The sequence below is a fragment of the Tyto alba genome, unplaced genomic scaffold (assembly GCF_018691265.1).
Source record: "Tyto alba isolate M040663 unplaced genomic scaffold, T.alba_DEE_v4.0 Super-Scaffold_21, whole genome shotgun sequence".
Lineage (NCBI taxonomy): Eukaryota > Metazoa > Chordata > Aves > Strigiformes > Tytonidae > Tyto > Tyto alba.
Genome location: NW_024881295.1, coordinates 11,289,703 through 11,311,258, shown reverse-complemented (window position 1 = coordinate 11,311,258; position 21,556 = coordinate 11,289,703). Strand labels below are relative to the sequence as shown.

The 21,556-nt window shown below is 40.2% G+C and overlaps 1 protein-coding gene across 13 annotated transcripts in view; it reads left to right on the top strand.

Moving 5' to 3' along the window:
* The window catches only part of SOX5 (SRY-box transcription factor 5), a 296,063-nt gene that overhangs the window by 127,497 nt on the left and 147,010 nt on the right, over window positions 1-21,556 (top strand). For 12 of the 13 annotated variants that reach the window (XM_042795201.1, XM_042795200.1, XM_042795196.1 and 9 more), the window contains 3 exons: window positions 4,548-4,634; window positions 18,012-18,184; window positions 20,672-20,740. In XM_042795201.1, coding sequence (XP_042651135.1) covers window positions 4,548-4,634; window positions 18,012-18,184; window positions 20,672-20,740 — 329 coding nt within the window. The remainder of the gene's footprint in view (window positions 1-4,547; window positions 4,635-18,011; window positions 18,185-20,671; window positions 20,741-21,556) is intronic. The other variant, XM_042795199.1, reaches the window with a different exon arrangement.

Here is a 21,556-nt window from a genome sequence, read left to right as displayed (position 1 = left end):
AAGGAAAACAAAATGCACTGTAAATATCTCTAGAAAGAGCTGATAAATGTGCTGAATAGAGACAGCTGAAATCATTTTTGTGGATTAATTTGTATTTCTATTAATTCAGTCAGTCTCCTCCTCGCCAGCGTTTACTTAATGATTCCTGTTATTCTTTCCATCTCAGTCCTTCTCTTTGGTGCCCTTCCCGTAATCCTCTTCCATAACAACCCTTAACACTTTTCATAGTGTTTCTGGAACAAAAATGTTTCCCAAACATTAATGAATTACTGTTCACAAACAACCCGTGAGCAACTCTTTGGTAGATGTATTCATACTGTGCTGTGGATAGACTCGGAATTGTTTTACTGTGTGCTGTAGGACCTACACTGCAAATCAGTAATGGGGGGTAATCTTAGCTCAAGTGGGGCTCGGAAGAAGAAATGGGGCTAATCCTGGATCCCTCCTGAAGGTACAATTAGGAGGCATTCTGAATAATCGTGATATGCAGAATGGCAGAGCACACTGTGTATAGCTTTTTGGAAATGCTAATATAGTTTGTCATAATACATAGCTGTCCTGATACATATCCAGAATTTGTCACAATATCGCTCAGATTTTGGATGTAGGAGCATTGTTCTGGTTGGTGAATGCAAGAGGAGAGTAAATGTTGGAGCAGGGATCATGAATAGCAGCTCCTGTGTGCAGGCTACCTTTCCCAATTTCAAGCTGCCCATTGTATGTGCAAGCATTAAAAGTTTTACTGACTTTCTGATGAATCCAGTGAGTGCTTTGCAAACAAGATACAGTGTTTCTTTCTTTTCTCAATTTGAAAGCATCATCTTCCCAATGAAGTCTAAAAAAAAAAAAAAATTAACTTTGTTTCTGTATAATTCATGAAAACTCTACAGTTGTAACCTTTTAAGCAGTTATTTTTATTTAAGATGTGTAAATTTAAAATCTTTTTTTAATGGGGTTCATAAATGACTTAGTAAATGTTTGTTTCCAAGATGTGGTGCGTAATGCATTTCACAAGCAGTTGCTGAAATGCGATAGGTTCGCTATATGAATAGCATGTTTTATGTAAGTACAATATGTTAACACGGTATATAATAGAATTAAACAAGATGTAATTTAATATAGCTCTCTAGCTCTATAAAGCTATAGGGGTGGGGAAGCTATTGTCTTTCAGAATTAAAGTTCTTTTTAAGTATTAGCAGAAGGACCATTATTTGCTGATTCTACATCAAAATTCTGTTGAAGTACCTTATAGAAAAACTGCAGTTCAAGTTGAAGGAGGTTTGAAACTAAGTTAGTACATCAATTAAATATGATTACTTTTTTTAAAAAAGGGGAAAAAAGTCTATATAATATTATTTTAAATAGTTAACGTACAGTATTTCAACAGGGGAAGCGCTGATTAGATCACCACAATCTATTTTATGCCATCAGGATTGCTGAGGGGCTTATAATTGTGTTAAATTTTCATATTACTCATATTCGCACATTAATGAACAGATGCATTGTTACTACTGGGATTTTGCCATTTGGCCTTTTCACATCTCTAATCATGATTTCCTACTGAGATCTTTACCATTCTCGCAGAAATTCAGTCATTGATACATGGCCGTCCATCGCCTTCATTATTCTCCGCCCGTTTGTCGCAGCTCTCCCGGCATCGCCGAGCGGAGTCAGGTTGCGGGGACACTCATTTGTAACACGAGCCCTGCGGCTGGGGACTCCGCCGCTAAGTCAGGAAGGTTTTTATTGACAAAGCCGACGCCCCCCCAACCCTCCCCTCCTCCTAGCCCCCCCACCCCCCACCCCCCCCCCCGCCTCGGTAACACCGGGCCCCGTCCCGGCGCCGCTCCCCGAGCGGCTGCAGCGGTGGCTCGGCGGGGCGGGGGGGAGGAATGGGGGGGGCAGGCTGGAATGGGGGGGCAGGCAGGAGTTGGGGGGCAGGCAGGAGTTGGGGGGCAGGCAGGCAGCCCGCCGGCCGGGCAGCGGGGCCCTGGCAGCCCCGGCGAGCGGCTACTGTTGCTTTAACGCGGCAAGTTAGAAGACTTCTGTTTCTTTACGAGCGCACCACGGCGAATATTTTGTCTAGCTGCAGGGGAAAAGCTCTGTCGTGGACTTTGCTGACAATAGACTTAAAAAGTAAGACGGGCTGCTTTTGGTGCCTGGAGGCTCTGGAGCCTATTGTCAGCTCACAATGGATTTCTATTGCCGCATTCCTGCTTTGCAAAGGTTTGTTAGCTTTTAATGACTGACAGCCCTCTCCTGCAAATACCGCATTTGCTCTGGCCTGTTTACACGCTACTCGAGAATTTATAGAAAAGCGCAGGGGGGTGGGGAAAAGGGAAAAAAAAAAAAAAAAAAAAAAAAAAAAAAAAAAAGGCAAGCGGCGGCGTTTATTTGACCTATTCAGGTATGTTTGGGAAGAAATGGTTTCCTTCGTAGGTGCTTACGGGGCGCGCACCAACTTCAGCAGTAGCTGTGCAAGTGCCTAGAGCCCGGCGGCAGCTCCCTACCGTCAGCCCCGGCACGGCAACGTTCATGGCCCTGCAGCTTCTCCCACCTATTTCGTTGGGATTTGATTGCAGTTTTAGGGTTTCTAACGGAAAACTTGCATTCAGGCAGTCCTGGGTGACCGCGTCCGTGGGAGCGCAAGGAGCAGCCCTTCCCGCCAGAGCCTGCCGCTGGGAGAGCGGGAAGCACGCGGCCGCGTAGGAGAAAACTGGAGTGTTGCAACGTGTATCAAAATGTGACGGAAAAAAAATAATATTAAAATGACCAGCTGTAAATGGGGTCCGGCTAGATGCTACGCTCGCCGCGCCGGACGAGATGCAGGCGTGGGGCTGTGCCCGAACACGGGTGTCTGCCTGCGCACACGCGTGTGCGAGGCCGGGGGGTGGGGTGGGGTGCGTGTGTGAAAAGCGAGAGGGCATCCGTGTGCCCGTGTCCCTCTAGTTATTTGTACCTTCGTACGCGCTGTGTGTGGTTGGCTTAACGGGAGTTCGGGTTCGGTCGGTTCCTGGGGTGTGACAGATGCTCTAGAGGGAAGGGGAGAGCCCCCCCAGGCCAGCCCCCCAACCCGGCCAGCCCCCCAACCCGGCCAGCCCCCCCAGGCCAGCCCCCCAACCCGGCCAGCCCCTCTGGCCAGACTCCCCAGGCCAGCCCCCCCCCAGGCCAGCCCCCCCCACCCCCGGCCAGCCTCGGCAGGGTAAGGCAGCACAGTTTCCTCGGAGCTTTAAGTTGGGGCTTCGAGAAAGGAGGCAGAATTAGCCAAACAAGATAATGAAGGTTGCTCATAATGGTTTTTACTGTGGGGAAAATTAACCAGTTGCTAATAATTGTATGGTCTCTAGGCCAGACGGTCCCTTTGATAAGTTAACATGTACTCCCTTTATGCTCCTGGTAGGGGGTAAACAAATGCCTGAACAAATACAAATACACATAAACACAAATGTGGAGAATAGCAGTATATGTCTTAGATCCAGATAATAAGTGTGGGTATTGTTATTTAGATGGCGCATACTGGGACACTTATCTTTTAGTACACTCCATTTTCTAACTGAATGCAGTGCTAATCGTGGGATTGAAAGCTATTGTAATTGTGTACCCATCTAAATGCTGACAAGAATATACAATTACATTGTTTGGAATTGAGTTTAATGTTCTCTGAATTTTATTAGCATTTATATTTACTTATGCATTAAAATTCTACACAAAAAGAGGTCAGAATACAAGAGTTATAGACATAAATATCAGACCCATCCACACCCTCACTGCATTTTTCCTGAAAATACTGAACAAATATATTTTATTTTATTTTATTTTATTTTTAAAGGAAGTGATAGAATCTGAAATGAGCAAATAATGGGTTTCCATTCTAAGCAATGCCTTTTCTCCCTCTGGATTTTGCAATCTTTTAAAGCTTTTTTCATACCCAACTTTTTATTATTATTTATAATGTGCGTGTTACCGGAAAATCTTTCCACAGTATGCTTACCACCACACGATGTTTAAACACACATTATAAAGTGGATGTAATTGTAAACACTCAGAGGGATATAATTACATGTAGCAGATTTAGGAGCTAATTCTTTGCTTCTCTCTCTCTCTCCCTTTCTCTCTCTCTCTCTTTACTCTGCATTTTATCAACATAATTATTTTTTGACTGCAGACTAACACCCAGGAATTGACAGGCATCCATTATAGGCAGCAACTTGTTCACCAAATTGAAAAACAATGAACTGCAGGTTTATATGTGCCCATTGTCATACAGAATTACCGGAGCTTTGTTCCACAAGAGGAAAAAGCTAATGGTTTTGAAACAGCAGGTGACAAAACACATTCTTTTTTTTTTTCCTTTTTCTCCCTCTTTTTTTTTTTTTTTTTTTTTTTTTCTTCTTCCCTCCCCTCTTATCAGTTTGTTGATGAAGTCATTACGAACTGGGGCCCAGAATAGGGTTGGCCTTATTTTTAGCAGATAGACTTTTAATGAGTTCTATTGTGGAGACAGTCATGTTGATTTGCTTACATTTTTTTTCCCCCCCTTCACTCAGAAACTCCCAGTATTGAAAAGCTACTATCAAAGGACTGGAAAGACAAGCTTCTTGCCATGGGATCAGGGAACTTTGGAGAAATAAAAGGTAATGCTGTTTCTCTGCTAAAGCAAATTGAGAATGAATATACGGATATCACTGGCTTTATGGAACTTTGTTTGCTCCTCTTCCCCTCCCCTTGAAACATCGTAATTTGGGACTTACATGAAATGTGTGCTCTCCATCTGTGTTAATACAAATAAATGAAACAGTATATTGCCCTAAGGGAATGAACTTACGTAAAGCTTTTGTTGCATATATTGTTCTGTGTTATAAGAGGACACATCCTATTGCAGGACTGGATAAAAAAAAGAAGTCAATTCACGTATCAAACACAGGCTTATGTGGTATCAGAGCATAGCAGAGCTCAGCTTCTGAAATGTGAGGGTGATCAGAAGTCCTTGTTAATTTTTGGACAGATTTTGATGTAGATTTTTCTGACTTTTTTGTGTATAGGAAAAAAAAAAAAGAGCAAAGTTTGTGTAATGATACCTCTAGGTACTGAAATTAGCCGGTGCAGATTTTAAAAGACAGCGTACAACATCTGTGCACTAAAACATGTTCTTTTAAAGCCATACTCCAGAAGGAAAATGACAAAATTTGACCACTCTCCAGCAGCAGTAGCTTCTGCTTTGCCAAGATATTTCCCCATTTTATGTATGTGAGGTCATTTTAGGGAACCTGTATTTGTTTGTTTTCATGTAATTTAATATTTTTATAATTCTTCCTCAGTGCTTGTGATGAGGAACTGACTCAAAGTACATGTGTGTCAAGAATTTTAGTTTTCAGAGCAGCCATTATCCCTCTGAAAAGAAACAGTGACTCCCGGATTCTTCTCCCATTTATATCAGTGTACATCTGGAGTAGCAAAATCCAAGCCAGTGTTGTTTTGTAAATGTGAAAGTAGAATGAGATTAAAATTAAACCCTTCTTTTATGTTTATAAACTACATTTAATTTCTCTCCATTATTTTTAGTTTGTTTGCTTACTAATGTTGTCCCTGATACAGAGATCTTCATTCAGGCAGGCTCCAAAACCTCATGCCTGACAGGTTTAAGGACCTTCTGTGCAAGAGGTGGGCAGTATTCAGTAAAGAGTACAACACGACATGCTCTCAAAGGTTAATGTATTGGTACATGTGCAAAGATAGTGTTATTTTAATTATATATGCCTTCCAGCTTGTCACCGATAAGCCACCGGAATTAGTTTGTGCTAGTCTGCTGACTTACACAAGTAGGAAAGTATGCCACTTGCTTCCCCTAGCTTCTCCCTAAGAGACTGTAATTCAAAAATATATGTTCATTACATCTGTAGCATAACTTTATAACAGAATATAGTGCCTCAGCCCCAAATATGCTGAGATGATATTATTATTATAACAGAGCACCAAACCCTGGGTTCTTTATTCCTGCTGAGCGCGTTTTCTCCATGTGCATGAAGCAACAGGTCATAAAGGGGTAGGGTAGCCACTGGGCTTATCTGCGAGTTCTGGTTTTTTAAAGCATATTGTTTTAAAATAACATCATCGTCTGCCGTGAAGTGATGAATCTTTAAGATGTTTCAGGCCCAAAGTACACAGGCGGCTTTCATATCCACTTTTGGGTGTGTGTTTCAGCAGTTCTTGCATGTTGTCTGGAGCCTCTTTAACTCTTGGTACGCTGGAGCCTTTGGAAGGACTCCCGGTGATTCTCCTCCGCCTCTGGACCTCGGTAAAGCCACTCTGAGAAGTGCTGTGCACTGAGAAGGCAGTCTGTTCCCAGTCCCTATGATCTTTTTCTGTTGGAGGGCAATCTTTTTTCTCCCTTCCTCTCTTTCCTTTTCACAAGCTAAACTTGAAAGCGGCAGCAGCAGCTATATGCTAGCACGAAAGAAATTCAACAGTCCTTTCAGTCTTGCCCGGAGGGAGGATGGGGAGCAACAGCACAGCCTCAAAGAAGAGTTTTCTTTGCTTTAATTTTTGTTTTTTAGCTTCATATTTTGAACACAAGTCGAGTTATTGTTCTGTAGCTCTGTTCAAAAGCCTCACATCTGAGGCTTTTTAGTGCAACTGTGGTTCTGTGGTTGGGGGCATGGTTATTAGGTGTTTGGATCAGGTTTGGCAGTAAGCTGTGAAAACAGGCACTGGTTTATTTTTCCTACTGACTGCCGTGACAGTTGCAATTATTGTCCATTGTTCCTAGGTGGCTAGAAAGGAGGGAGGATACAATAGAGCATTGCCCTCTGGGGGTAAATGAATTTGACTTACAGGTTCTTGGGGGGTCAGGCAGGCTGATTATTTAGTGCCCAGGAATGCGGTTTTCATGGCACCGCCAGCCATGAGCAGCCAACAAACAATGGCTCAGCTGTATTGCAGCTGTATTTAGTGAGGCAACATGAAAGGTGTGCAAGTTGAGCTGCTTTATACTCACGTACGCGTGTACAAACACACATACGTTATGCTAGAAAATATTTTTGTCCTTCTGTAGGAATGTAGAGTTATTAAATTTTTCTGTTCTGATTTTTTAATTAACTTCTCTTTACATTTGGCCTAGCAGCTGCATTTTTTTTTTTCCTTATTTCTCTCTATTAGTGATATTTGGAAATCCTGCACAAGTAGTGTCTTATTATTAATACACCCTGGAATGTGGACAGCACTAGAAGCTGTACTGCCCAACTGTCTTATGCACTGGATAGTTTTTTCCATTTAACTGTTCAAAATTTCATTGTGTTTTTCATTAGATCTGGGGGAGTTTTAGTATGTCATGTGCTAAAGTCTCAGCACTAGACTACATATTGTTAATGCCTAAGTCTGTGTTATTACCATTGAGTTTTATTCTCTGGGAGAGATTAAAAGAAAGGGAGATGAAGTGGAAGACTTTATTTTCTGTTAGTGCTGTTTCTTTTAAGTTACAAAGCAGTAATATTTTACTAAAGATAGGGGAGTTGGCAAATGGCTGGAAGTCACCAGACTCCCGTGTTTTGTATTCAGTTGTTCCTCTTAGTTGCGTTGTTACTTTCGGCAGCTACTTTAAGCCCCCCTTTCTTCAGCTGCATGCCTGTGAAATGGGAGAACCGTCACAGTATCTACGGAGGTCTACCTGCAAACTTCGAGATCATGGTTAGAAGGATCTATATATGTCCAGTTACTAATGGAAAAGGAAATATAATATTTTATTGCATGGCTTGAATGAAAGGTACTGCAAAGGAATACTCTTATACGTAAAGTGGGGCAAAATCTAGAGCCTTTCATATCTGTAGAAATTTTAACTCAAATGCCTCTGTTCAGAGAGGTAATCTGGGGCTAAATAAATAATACTACTTTGGCACTGGAGATGTCATAAGAAATTTTGTTTTTACTCTGTTCTAAACAAGTCAGTCTAAACATGCTGTTAAATTGAAATCTTTTAAAATAAAGTTGTAAAAGTGTATATTGAATTGGCTAAAGCTTGTTCAAACTTACTTACATCTATCATATTCAAGAACAGGGCTCAAAAGGCCTCTGGATTATTAATGGTTAATGCAGTTTATTGGATTCAGTGGAGCAGAGAGAACTTCAGGTCTCGAACCGATCATCTACAGGAAGGAAAATTACACCCCTTTTGTGCTTTCAGCATAGCTGCCTGGTACCTGTGCACTGCAGGGTGAAAGCGGTTGCCTTCCTCCTAAGCAGTGTTACCGGCTGCAGCAGATGCAGCACGGAGGGTGGGCCTGTGCTAGGAAAAGGTGTAAGAAGTATATTTCCACGCTCTTCAATGTCAGCGGCCATCCTTGTGCTTAGAAAATTAACACGAAACTACTGTTTCACTGGTGTGGGGCCCTCTCTGAGCAGAATCCTGGGAGCAGTGCTGGCCCCCAGGTGCAGTCTTGTGAACGCTGATGGGAGTGAGGCAGCTTTAACCATGATGAGATCTCCTTTTAAAACTTCCCTGGGGTACACAAAGCCTTTCTGCTAATCTTGTCCATCTCTTGCTTATCAAGAGTTGTCAAGAAATAATAATACATATTTTATATGTTCTCCACTTAGCTAATTTTGAATAGGTGTGTGGAACAAAAGGCTAAACTGACTTTTGTTTCTAATCTTCGTGAGTTGGTTTTCTGTTGAAGGCATTGTTAACAGTGACTGCGCCTGAATCTCTTGAGAAAGGCTGGGCAAGCCTGAACCTGGTGGGTTTTTTTGTTTGTTTGAAAATCCTTTTCTATTGTACAGGTTAGTTCCTCAACAACTCAGGTGAAATGTTTTCTGTGCTCATTGTGAAAGGGATCATCATCGGGCTAAAATCAGCTCTTCATTGTATCCAGTTAAATCTAGGTGAGACTCACACTGTACTGGAGTAACCGCAGATTTATGAGTGTAATTGAAGGCAAGATTAGCCTATCAATCCTAATCTTAATGCACGATAACACAGACATTTGTTTTGTGTGAGGAACTGTGCTCCAAGTTATGTGAAGTATCATTGCAGGTATTATATCAAGCTGTGTTTGATGCATGATAGAGCTGTGTTTGCTTGTATGTTCAGAAGGTGGGGCATGAGAGAGTATGCAGTGAACGGTTTTATGACTGCCAATAATGGATAAAGAGAAATAATCCATTCAGCAATACTATAGCTCATCAGAGTCCATGAATTAAAGACATATGTTATGTAGATTCAATGTATGGATTAAAATGGATAATCTGGTAGGTGACACACAGAATCTTGAGATAAGTGGGCTATGCAGATTTGGTATATGGATTGTAATGGATAATTCCATTTAAGTAATGCTGGACAAGTTGAAGACAAGTAAGCTTCGGGTAGTGCTCAGGTTATGTGCATTAATCCAGTGAGTGACACTTTGGATCGCATAATCTGTAAACTGAAGACAAGGAAGCTGGGGAATCTGCATTTAGGAAGAGGAGGAAGGAGGGGGAAGGGGAGAGATATTATTCGTGGGGAATACACTGGGTTTAAACCTTTGACTAATAAAGCACAGATCCCTATGAGATGTGTGAAAGCTGCACAGTTTCTTAGGAGCTGTGTGAATTTTGCATTTGTAAATTAATGGTTGAAAAATGTTTGCAAACTTGTGTCAGATATGGATGTTTTGCATTATTTTTTGTGGATAGAGTATTGTATTTGGAGTGGGGAGAGAAGGAGGGTGAGAGAGTCATAAGTGAAGGAGGTAAGAGATGTCTGGTTGTCGGCTTTTAACTGATAAATTCAATATTTATTGCAACTTAATTATCTTTGGGTTTTGGGGGGGGCGTGTAATAGTGGAAAATTGCTGACATCTTTAGTCCTTTTCTTAATATTTCAGAAGTGCTGGAGGGGGGGGAACCTGTGCAGTGTCACACAGGGGAACCTAAGTTTTGAGAGGAAATTTGGCAGCTGCCGAAGTAGTGGAGGTTGATCACAATGCAATATGATACTCTCAGGCTGCAGAGAAGTAGACAGTGCCAACTGAGCCACACCAACGCAGAACTTCTTTCAGGCCAAATGAAAGCCTGAAATGGAGATTGTGACTGGATGGAGCTGCTCCTATTTGACCCTAGAACAGGAGGTTAGTTGAGGGCAATATCTATGGAAGGAGGGTTGGAGGAATCTTTGTTTAAAGCATTTAAAATGCAAAAAACGTGAATTTGTGACAAAGCAGCAAATTCGGGCTGTTCCAGTTTTACATTTTTTTAGTATAAATGTACTTACTTTGATCAGAAAAAATCAGGTTCTATTTAAATCACATATGACTTGTATTTTTAAGAAGTGATCATTAATAGAGAAAATAGAATAAAATTTAACTAATTAAAGTAGCAAATGCCAATGGCTTTATTTTGTTTGAACATATGGAGGCCAAACCACTATATTTTAAAATTGTCAGGAGGGTTGGATGACAAAAGGGACCTAAAGCAATTATTCTTTGTACTAAAATTACTTGAAAAATGTGCTTATAGAGATGAATGTTGCTGAGCTACAACTTCGTTTGTCAAAACAAAGCAAATGTACATACAAATACATATTTTTTTTACTGTTTTTCCTGCTGCTGCATAATATTCCAGCAGCAAATGCTATTTCTCTAGCCTAGTTCTAGCTTGTTGTCTAGACAGTAAAACAATGAATAACCTCTGAGAAATAGTCTCAATACAAATGTTGTCTATTCCTTTTGTAACCTTGACAATAAGTTACTAACCTGGTTGAATACCAAGCTTTGTTTGCAGTCTACTGTACCAAAACTTTTTCTGACAGCAAATAAAGAATACTCCGTGACAACTTCTTTCCAGCGTTACAAAATAGTAATGTGCTGGTCTGTTATAGAGCAGACGGCTGAGTTTTTGTCCCCACAGAATATTAATTCTTGAGGGTAGTAATGGCAAAAGATGGTAATTGTTCATCATTTGTTTTTACTTAGTCTGCAACGTCTTCCACTGAAACCTAAAAGAATAAGACTGTCCATGTGCCGAAATAAATAACTTCCTTCTAGCTTGCTGTTCTAAACCAGATTTTTATTTGTCAGAGAAGATTCATTACATAAATCTGTAGATACAGACAAATCAGTTTCAATTCTGGGCTTTTTCTTTCCTTGTTTCTTTTTCTGGTGGCTGTGACATGCTAAGTAAAAAGCAGTCAGAAAGTTTTCTTTGATTATGCTGACTTCCCATATTAATCAGATGAAGTAATTTAATTTAGCAAGGTTGGTAGTTGTAAGTGATGGCAGTCATTGTGTAGTAAAGTTGGCTTAAATACTTAATGAAAAATGCCAGTTTTTAGATGTTTATGTCCTGACAGCTCCAAGATTTACTGGCCTAAACAGCTATGTGCCAGTCCACAATAAAATACTCTCTGAAATATTGATTAGGGAAGCATCAAGGGAGTTTGCACGCGTGCACAAGCACATACCCACATCTACCCACCAATACATACCAGCAAGTACATAGTTTAAAGTATATACTCATTGCTTGGTCATAAACATTGGACTTTTCTGTTCAAAGAGGAAAGAAGAGTTTAAATTCTGAACTTACCTCAGCCAGCTAGGTCTGTTTATCAGACTACGTTTCCTGAAGGCGCGTAACATCAGCTCCCCATTGCCTCACATATACGACTTGGGGTGACGTCAGCAGCACGGCTGGCTGTGCAGCAAGGGGAGAATACTCCTCTTTAGAATTATTATGTTATAAATAGATTATTTTTTCAGGGGCAGCATGACAAAGATTAGTTTGCTCTTAAGTAGAAGTCAACTAGGTGGCCTGTCTGTTTTACTTTCCTGATTTCCTTACTGAGCAGGGTAATGTTGGGTTTGGATTTCTAATGTGGCAGAGTTACATCCGGATGAGGAGTGGGGAAAGAGAAGTAGTTGACAATGGGATGAGAATGAAAGTCTCAATAAAAGATACTTATTTTGTGTACTGCTGCTATTTTTATTTATTCTTTGGATATAATAATGTTAGTGCTAGTAGGAGTTTAATTCTTCTGAGGACAGCTTAGTTAATAGGCTGTTCAGTTTGAAAAACCTCAATAATTGCTTCATTCATACGGTCCCTTTGGCTAGAATCCTACCTGGTATCAGGCAAAGATTTAATTATCTATTTAACATGTATCCCTGTTAAAGTCAGTGGGGAAATTCTTGGCCTTACTGAAATAGTTCAGCTGTTGACTTCAGTGAGGCCAGCAAAAAATGGCGTGCAGTACGTAAAGTTAAGGATTACTTTAGGCAAGTTTCTGAAGACTTCATGCTTCAGTTTTCTTTTTTAAAAAGTAATGCATACAACTACCTTTCTATTTGCTCACAGTCTTTAAGAAGATCAATTAGCTAATGCTTGAAATTAAAAAATGCTCTATACTGCATGCTCTAATCATTATTATTCAACATCTTAACATTATTAGAATACAGAGTACTCTTATTTCCATTTATTGGGAGTTTTTTTTCCCGGTACAAAGCTTTGTAGATACAGGAGGTCTTTTTTTTTTTTTTTGTGACCATAGTTAATGATATGAGCGTAATAGAATATTATTGTGTCTTCCAGGCTTTGTACTTGCACATTGTTTTCTTTGATTTTTCTGTGAAAGACAGATGCTGACAGTTCAAAAGCTGTTTACGTAATTACTTTGATAGTAAGCTGACTCAGGGAATAAATTTCACTGTCTGTATGGGTGTGCATGAATGTGCAGATGAGCACCCCGGATTGATAACGTTCCTAGCAGTTTAATTGAGCCATGTTGGAGGGATTGAGGAGGGCTGTACCACGTCCCTGCCCCGTGCAGAAGACGCTGGGTGCTGCGTGGCTGCGAGCGGATCCGTAGGCTGGCTGCAAGCAGACATTCTCATCGCTTGAGCATTTGCAGCAAAAGCTTAAAATGCCTGTTAAAGAAAATATTGGCTTTCCTAAATTCTCATTTACATTCTCATTCTGTCTAATAAATTATAATAAAGTATTTACTGTTTTGATTGCAAAAGCGGTTTCTCTGCCTTTTTTTTTGCTTTGGTTCTGTTTTGGGTGGATATGCCAAGGTTTCTCCTGTTCGTTTTCTCACTTTAAGTGTGTCATTTGGTCATATTGGTGTCTTCATTCTAATGTTTATTAAAATGTTACTGTCACTGCCAGTCTGAGACTGTGAATCAGAACTAAGAATGTGTAATAGTTTATTTCACATATGAGTAAATTTCTTTTACTACTTAAACACTATTATGGATAGTGTTGATCTGAGATGAAGTTTAGGTTTGGCGATACAGAATGCCACTAATTTGAGTCTTCTTTTACTGCCATCTGCTGTGGGTGTTGCATCCACAAACTTTTTTTTTTTTTTTTCTTTCTGAATCTCTTTTTGTGGTAGTAGAGAATAAGCTGACACATCTGGAAAGCATCTTTTCTTGGGCCATTCGTTGTATCAACCCGTAGTGCATACTCTGATGCTCTCTTTCCTGAGTTGTTTTGATAAGTTGTGAAAAATCCGCATTTTGCCATTGCAGTGATAGAGTACAGAGAGAACAGTACAAGCACCTACATCAATCTCCTGAAAGGCAGGTGGCCTGGTGGTTAAAAGCTTTGCTAAACACAAAATGTGCAATATCTATTTGTTGTGGATCTGATGGTAATTAAGAGTAATTTTTGAGGCAGCCATTGATGCGAGCCTCTCTCCACTTACTCCGCACTCAATACCTGTGTGAAGTGGTCTAGCTTGCTGTCAGGTTGCACACTGCCATAATGGGCACTTGTTTTTTCTCCCAGCCACGCTGCATGGCTAGAGTGGAAGCGCTGCAACTGTGCATAGTGTGTGTAGAGTACAGGCCAGCTCCAGAACCGTTCCTGACCCTGTGCTACTTGGAGCAACTCTGAGTTTAATAACAGAGCAGGTGAAGGTAGCTGCTAGGGCTGGTGGCTTATCCTCACTGAGGTTTGCACCGCCTCCCGAGTTCTAGCAGTGTTAGCAGCCGCGGGGATAGGTCATTAATTCCCGAGTAGCATAATTTAAGCAACTGTCTTTATGCAGTTGGTGTTGTAGTTACTTAAAATACTGACACGTTTTGCCCCGTAAGCTACAGAATTCTTAAAATGGAAATCCTTTAGCTGCCAAGACACTTCACACAATGATAAAGGTTTAGATCTCATGCGGGTTAACAGAGAAAAAGTAGTGATGATAGGACACAGGTCCACCATCCTTGCCTACCCACAATCTACAGCATTTAGAAAGGGATACTAAAATGACAACTGGTGCTCTAACTCTGCAGTGTGTTTTAATACAACAGAAAAAATTCCTATCACTCAGTGTATGTACTTATGCAGTGACCAAGCTGTTTCCCTCAGCTCACCATTAAATAAACAACATTAAGTATAGTTTGGCCTTCATTTGTTATGCAAACAAAGTAGTTTATGAATGGCGACTGTGAATTGACAGTTTTGTTGGCTGTTTTCAGGAAAGAAATTATAGAAAGGAGTGCTAGGTAATAAGGTTAACATAAAAAATAGTGAACTTAATCTAAATGCAAACACTTTAAATTATGATCAAGACAGTGTGATTCAAGTACTTTTCTTCTTTTTACACTTTTCACACTTACAGAAGCCACCAGTTTTCTGCAACAAACCTCAAAACTATCTGTGATTCATCGGCAGTGGGGCTTATATAGATGGGTGGGTAAGGCAAGGGGAAATCTACCCCAAAACTCACCCTCTCCCACTAGACCCACACATCTGATCTCTTGTGCCTCTGGTTTTGTGCAGATCACTTGAGAGTATGGCTATCCGTGTACTCACTTCACATAGAATGATATTGTAAAGAATCAAAATTATAATTAAGTATTATTGAAGTTATTGGAAGAGCAAGCTAATTGCATGAAGATAAAGTGCCTACTAAGTCACGTTTTCCAGAAAGTATTCTCCAACAAAAGATATTTTTTTTTAAAGTTGACAGTGATAAATTCTCCCTTTCAGTTTATTAGCAAACTGAAATTGCTTGAGAAGTATAATGCAAGAAGGCTGCCTTTTTTCAGACTACTTCCACACCAGTTTGCAAGCCAAAGGAATTATGTATTTTACTTACTAAGTTAGTACATAACGCACCCCCTTTGGACATCTCAGAGTTTCTTTAAAAGCTGAGTAATAATGAAGAGACTGAGTTTGGTGGATTTGTCCCCAGCTGCACGGCCATGGTGTGCCTGCCACTCCAGTGTCTGCACCGGCACTTCATTGCCCTGGCCGCTTGCTCTTGGTTCATCCAAAGTGTCGTCTTGTTGCTGCCATTGAAATACAGATGTTGTTTTCCCGGGGAGGAAGGTTTTTTTCTCCTCTCTAGGTAAATCAGATTAAAGACGAGACGGCCCCGCGGTTGTTCCGTGTCGCAGTCAGGGCAGTGGCACGTGGAGCGTTTTGCTCTCTCTGGGGAAGCGCAGCCTGAGCTCTGGAGCACTGGGCTGGGTATCAGTATTTCTTTTTTCTGCTACTGTCAGTAACTAACTCTGTGACCCCTCTGTCTGTCAGTTTACACATATGGAAACATTTTTCCACCTTTCAAAGGTGTGGTGGGGGATTAATTTAACTTCACAAAGTGCTTTTTGATTCCCAACTGAAAGCTACTGTAGGAGCTCCAGATACACTGATGAACCATTTCTGGCTGAAGATCTTTGATGTGTGTCAGTGTATTTGTCAAGCTTATTTGACAGTGATTTCTTTCTGCTTACCCTAGCTTTAGGACTAAGCCCATCCTCTGTATTCCTTCTCTCTCTAGGTCTTTCTCCCCCTCCCTCTTGTGCACATCAACCAAGTTTGTAATAAAATATCTGCAGAGTGAGTAATTTAAATATTGAGTTTTCAGATGTTTCAGTGTGTCCAGTGTGTTACACTGCCAGTATCAGTACACTGATAGTCTTTATTAGATGAGCATTACAGTTTATATTACTTTACAGCATTAAACTGACAAGCTGGCCGCAAGTAGGACAGGTAAGAGGCCGCGTTCTAGAATAATTCTTCCATGTCACTTGGAAACACTGCACCCTTTTTCCTAGGAAAAAAACAAATGAAGGATGGAAGAGCAGCAAGAGATATTTCTGAATGTCCAGGTGGCAAATGTATTACTTGTAGCAGTTCTCTTGTTTCCAATGTTTGAAATCATAAGTCAAAAGTGTTTTCTTCAGCAGTGTTAGTATTTTAGCACTGGCCTCGTTCTTTCTCACAGCTTTTAACGGAACAGGTTTTAAGTCCTGTGGTTTCTGTTTCAGTGTGTTTCTCGAGTTTCCAGCTTGTACCACTCTTTTTTTGGAGACTATATCTGAGAATATTCTGCTGTAGCTCTTTGTTATATGATGAGAGTATTTTCACATAAATCTCTAGCATCTTAATAAAAAATTAATCGAGTTACGTTTCCTTTATATGGAAATGTTGATGCTTTGTGTTTTTCCACTTATATATGGCTGTCTATAAATGCATTTAAGGTCTTGGACTTGGCTGACATAGGAAATGGGATGCTGCTTGGGAGCGCAAGGTTGAAATTAAGTGAATGTAAATTAAACTATCAAGCAAAGACCCCTAACAGTGACACCTCTAAGGCTGTGGTACAGTCTTCCAAAGAAAGCAGTAGATGATTCACCATTTCAGACATTTCAATCTAATCTAGAAAGCTGTAGTAAATATATTGTAGGGAACATTTCTGTACTGGCAGGGGGGTAGACTAAATGAGCTATTACCAGTAGCTCTTTTCCATGTCTGACTGATAGTTGGCTAGGAGTGTGTTTAGTATAGTCGCCAATTTTTCTTCATTTTTTTTCACTTGGAGAGCACTGGTGACATTGGCAGAAGAACGCTTCCTGTGTTTGAGAAAGGTTTGTGTGGCAGGGTTGTCCCAAAAGCAGGCTATTTTCAGAGGAGGCATAGGCACTGATAGCCTTAATCCTTTCCTAAAGGTTTTTTGAGAAAGGGTTTCATAGGATCTGACTCATGTGAGAGGGTGGGGTGGTATTGGAGATATCTGTGGATTAGCTGCTACCCATGTTTTCTGGTCTTATGAATTCAAAGTCAAATGATCCTGGATAGACTAATAGTGCCATTTTTGATTTTAGTGTATGATTCATACCTTTTGATTTTTCTTGGAATTTATTCTTCCCTTCCCTTATAACCACTGTCCTTCTGGGTAGAAGGAGAATTTTTACAGAATGATTATGAGAACAAGGTAGTCAGTTCCTCTGTCTGTGTCTGCTGAACTCTCCTATAAAACATCTAAACACAGTACAAATGAGGGAGATGGTGAGTTGCATTTAACTCAGTTTTTGATATGTTTATGCAAGACTTTTTCCTTTAAAGATACTCATCAGTGGCAGCAGCAGCAATAGTAGTTATTGGCAATTTAAATACTCTATAATTTCATCCTAATCAGGGCAGCTGTAGATGATAAAACAGGTAGCATCCTGACAGCTGTTGTGTGCTGTGCTGGTAACAGTGAGGAGGCTGGGCATGGGGAGCTAGAGAGCTATCCAGCACCCAGGAGACTTCTCTGCTTCCCCTTGGTTATAGAAGGATGTTAATACACACCCGACAGTTTCTGTAGGCATCAAGGCAGCATTGGGTGTCTTTGTCATCAGTTTCTGACAAAAAACGTAATTGTCATTCAAAACTGGAAGTGTTGATTTTGATCCCCACAAAATGTAAACAATGTTTAAAATTTTAAAGACTTCCAAAACAGGCAATATTTTTCCCCCCTATTAATCTGATAAAAAGGCAATGGAGAATGGATGAAAGGGCAAGGAAGCATTGAAGGGAGACACCAGATCAAAGCCTGTGTACAGAATTATCTTCTATGACTCATTTTCCTGTAGAGGGACAGGTCTTAATGTCAAATATATTGCAATATGCTGCAGCTCTGTGGTTCCATTAAAACTTTGCTTACAGTGAAGTTGCAGAAATAAAAATCTGTCTAGCTCTAAATTTCCTCTCTTCTCTTTACCATTTTTTTGTTTTGTTTTGTTTTGTTTTTTTTTCCACCATATGATGCCCAGGGACTCCAGAAAGCCTCGCTGAGAAAGAAAGGCAGCTCATGGGTATGATCAATCAGCTGACCAGTTTGCGAGAACAGCTGCTAGCAGCTCATGATGAACAGAAGAAACTGGCTGCATCACAGATCGAGAAACAACGCCAACAAATGGAGCTGGCTAAGCAGCAACAAGAACAGGTGAGTGATTGTTACAGTGTCTTTCAGTTTAAATAATTTCTAGGAGGACTTTCCATTAGTTTATCTTTTAGGGTTCATACTCTCAAGTTTGCTCTCCACCCAAATTTTTTTTTTTCCCATTTGTTTTCTTAGGTGGAGAAGTTTAAGCAAAAATAGATTGGAAGAATGCTTTAATTTGCAAAATATATACCAGTGCTCTTTGTCTTACAGACTACATCTTCCATTTTGGAGGTATTCTCTTCCAGTAGTGTGTTTTGTTTTGTTTAAATAAGTATAAATAAGCATGCAAATTCAGCCCTCCTGAATAATCTTTCAGTGCTGCTTGAATTCAGTGATGCTGAATAGGTATAAAAGGAACAAAATACAGCACTTGGATTGCAATGTGAGAAATGAAAAGGTTGGTTTTGCCAACTGTGGAAAAAAGTGGGGGAGAATAATATAAAGTCAGTGAACAAGTGTGACTTTTCTCTTCTGCACTTCAGAGGCTTGATTTTCAGCTCTTGCAAAGATGCCCTCCACTGAAAATGCAAACATGTTTTCACATGTGAACAGTTCCAATGTGCGTGCATGGACACATGACATTTTATACAAGAACATAACTTTTCTAACAAATTTGCACCATGAAAGTTTCAACAGAAGTGCATGTCCGTTTTTGTACCTGAACGTGAGCAGAGAATACTTAGACATCCGGTTTAAAATCTTCTCAGGATTCCATACTGATGCTTTTTATCTGTAAGCATTTTGGTCTGCCTGAGCATTTATTTCAGCTTGTAATGAAATTGGAGTTTATATAATAGAAGTGCAGCCACGTGAATTTTATGAAACTCAAAAAATTCTTTGAAATCTGTCATAGTTGTCATACTTCAGTGTTTGTATTGGACCAATCAAGTCTTAAGTTTCTAAACCACTGCTGACACCTTCAGACATTTTAGCCTTGGTTTTACCTATTTTTGACTATTTAAAAAACTTATCTTAAATATTGTGTATTTTGGCCTCACACCTGAAATCCCACATAGGGAGTACAGGAGAAGTGACTTATCTATTAAACTAGAGAATTTGTGTCACACTGTTGTTTATGTGGAGAAGGTAGATGAAGGTGAAGGTGGATTTGGCAAGATTCTTCCACGAGGAGACATCCTGCAGCAGCAATTTACCTTTTAAAGTCACTACTGCTATGGGATGGCTGAATGATCTGAAGGTGAAAAAGAAAATTGAGAGAATGGAAAAAAGCAGTAAGACATCCTGCAGGATTATTATTAGGATAACTAGGATTTCTTTTAATTTAAGAATTTGTGTATAATTCTGTGCTATATAGAAATTAAAATAACCAAACTTTTCTTAAAAAGTGTATTGATAAAAATTATTTTGGTTGTTTAAAGAGAGGCTCTGGAAAGAAAACAATCTTTTAGATATGGAGATAACTATGAGTGAGTATTTCTTATGCTAATAGTTTAATAATAGAAGTGAAAGAAAATACCTAAGGGGAAGAATGCACAAATTCCTGCCAGTAAGTATGTGTAAGTTCCCATCTGACCCTGAGATGTGTACACATACCACAGGGGAAGAGCAACGCTCCTTCTAATGTTTGTACTGCTGTGCTAGCTATTCATGAGAGCAGAGCTTTTGTGATGACTCAAAGGAAAGTTTTTCAAGTTTGCTTTTTAAGTTTGAGGTATATAATGGTTCCATCGGTCCTCTGAGAACTCTAATGTGGTTCTGTTACTGTCTGCTTTTGCCTTCACTGTACGTAAAATGCGTCTGCAGTAAGGTTCCCAATCATTTAGTCAATGGAGAGGGAGGATGGAAGTCCTTATGGAAAACTTTGAGAGGTGACTTATGATGACTCTATCAGCTTCTATAAATCAGTTTCAATGTTGAGCTGTGTAGCCTTGCACTGCCCCCTTAGTTCCTTTCAGCTGATACACACATTGAAGAGTCAGTGATTTTCCCAAACCCAGTTCCAGTGTATCTGTGTCTGTTTCTGCATCAAGGAAATACTCACACTAATACCTTCCTCCTGGGTGTCAGGTTTCCTCTTTTGGGAATTTTTGAATAGGTGGTGCCAAACATAAAAAGACTGTTACTGTCCATCCTACTTTTTTGCCTTTCCTGCCTTCTCTGCTATTTTCCAGTTTCTCTGCCAGTATTGTTCTTCCTCCAGCAAGTTGGAGTAAATGAGTGCTAACTTTTGGGGGATTTTAGCAGTACCATTTCAGACAGTGAGAGAGGAGATTTCTGCATCAGTCTTTCTCTTGATATACAGCACATTTTCCATAACATTCCCTTTCACACTAGCATTAACTAGGAATTGCAGCTGAACATGAGCCCCTTGCTTCAGAGGCAGTCCAAGCTGCTGCCACCTGCACTTGAAGGTTTCTTAGATTGATAGAGCAGTTTAAAGAACGAAGCAGGGTGAAAGTTTCCTATGTACCAGCTCCAGGAATGGTGATACATATCTCACGTTTCTTCTGTGCACTTTCTCCACAGATTGCAAGACAACAGCAGCAGCTCCTGCAGCAGCAACACAAAATTAACCTTCTTCAGCAACAGATCCAGGTCAGAGACTGCGTCTCCACTCATGCCTCTGTTATGTCTCTTTTCTCCTTTCTGTTTCCCCACGCTTTCCCTCAGCTGTTATTGTCATAGTTTCTTCAAGAATATCTGCAGATGGCTTACATATTGTTTATGGAAACACATGAGGGTGTTACCTGTCATTAAGCAAAAAAGATCAGTTTCTGGAAGGCCTTGTATGATTAATACGGCTCCTATAGGATCGGGAAGCAGATATGAGAGGAGCTGGTCATGTGAGCAAGGGTCTGCAGGACCAAATCTTCTTTCAGCTGTAGAACAGGAGTGGCAGAAGTGCCGCCAGAAAGAGTTGGATTGGAATGGGTCGTCTACAACTCTGGTTTTGAGGTTTTGTGGAAGCAGATCTCTTCAGCGATCAGTAATCAAGTGTACCTCCTTCCCTCTGCCCTAGGTGTTGAAAGTCTAATTTTCAATACTTCAGATGAAATATCATCTGAATGAGAAACTGCTCAAATGATCAGTTAGATTTGGGAGAGCAGTTATGCGGGTCCTAGGTATCTACAGGTTTACACCCTAGTAGTAGAAAAAAGTTGTTAACCCAGCATAACCAGTAAACTTTATTTAATGTCTTTTTTTTCTCAAAGGATTCAGAAGTTTCTTTTCATGCCATTGACTGTATTTCATTACTTCTCTTCCATGTGTATATATGCATGCCCCTGTTTTGGGAATAATGCAAATCAGTTTGCCATGAAGGTTTTCACAGAATAACAAAGGAGGGGTTTGACATTTTTCAGAGATGTAGAATCCCAGGAAAATCTCTGGCTGTTTAAGTATGCAGTTATG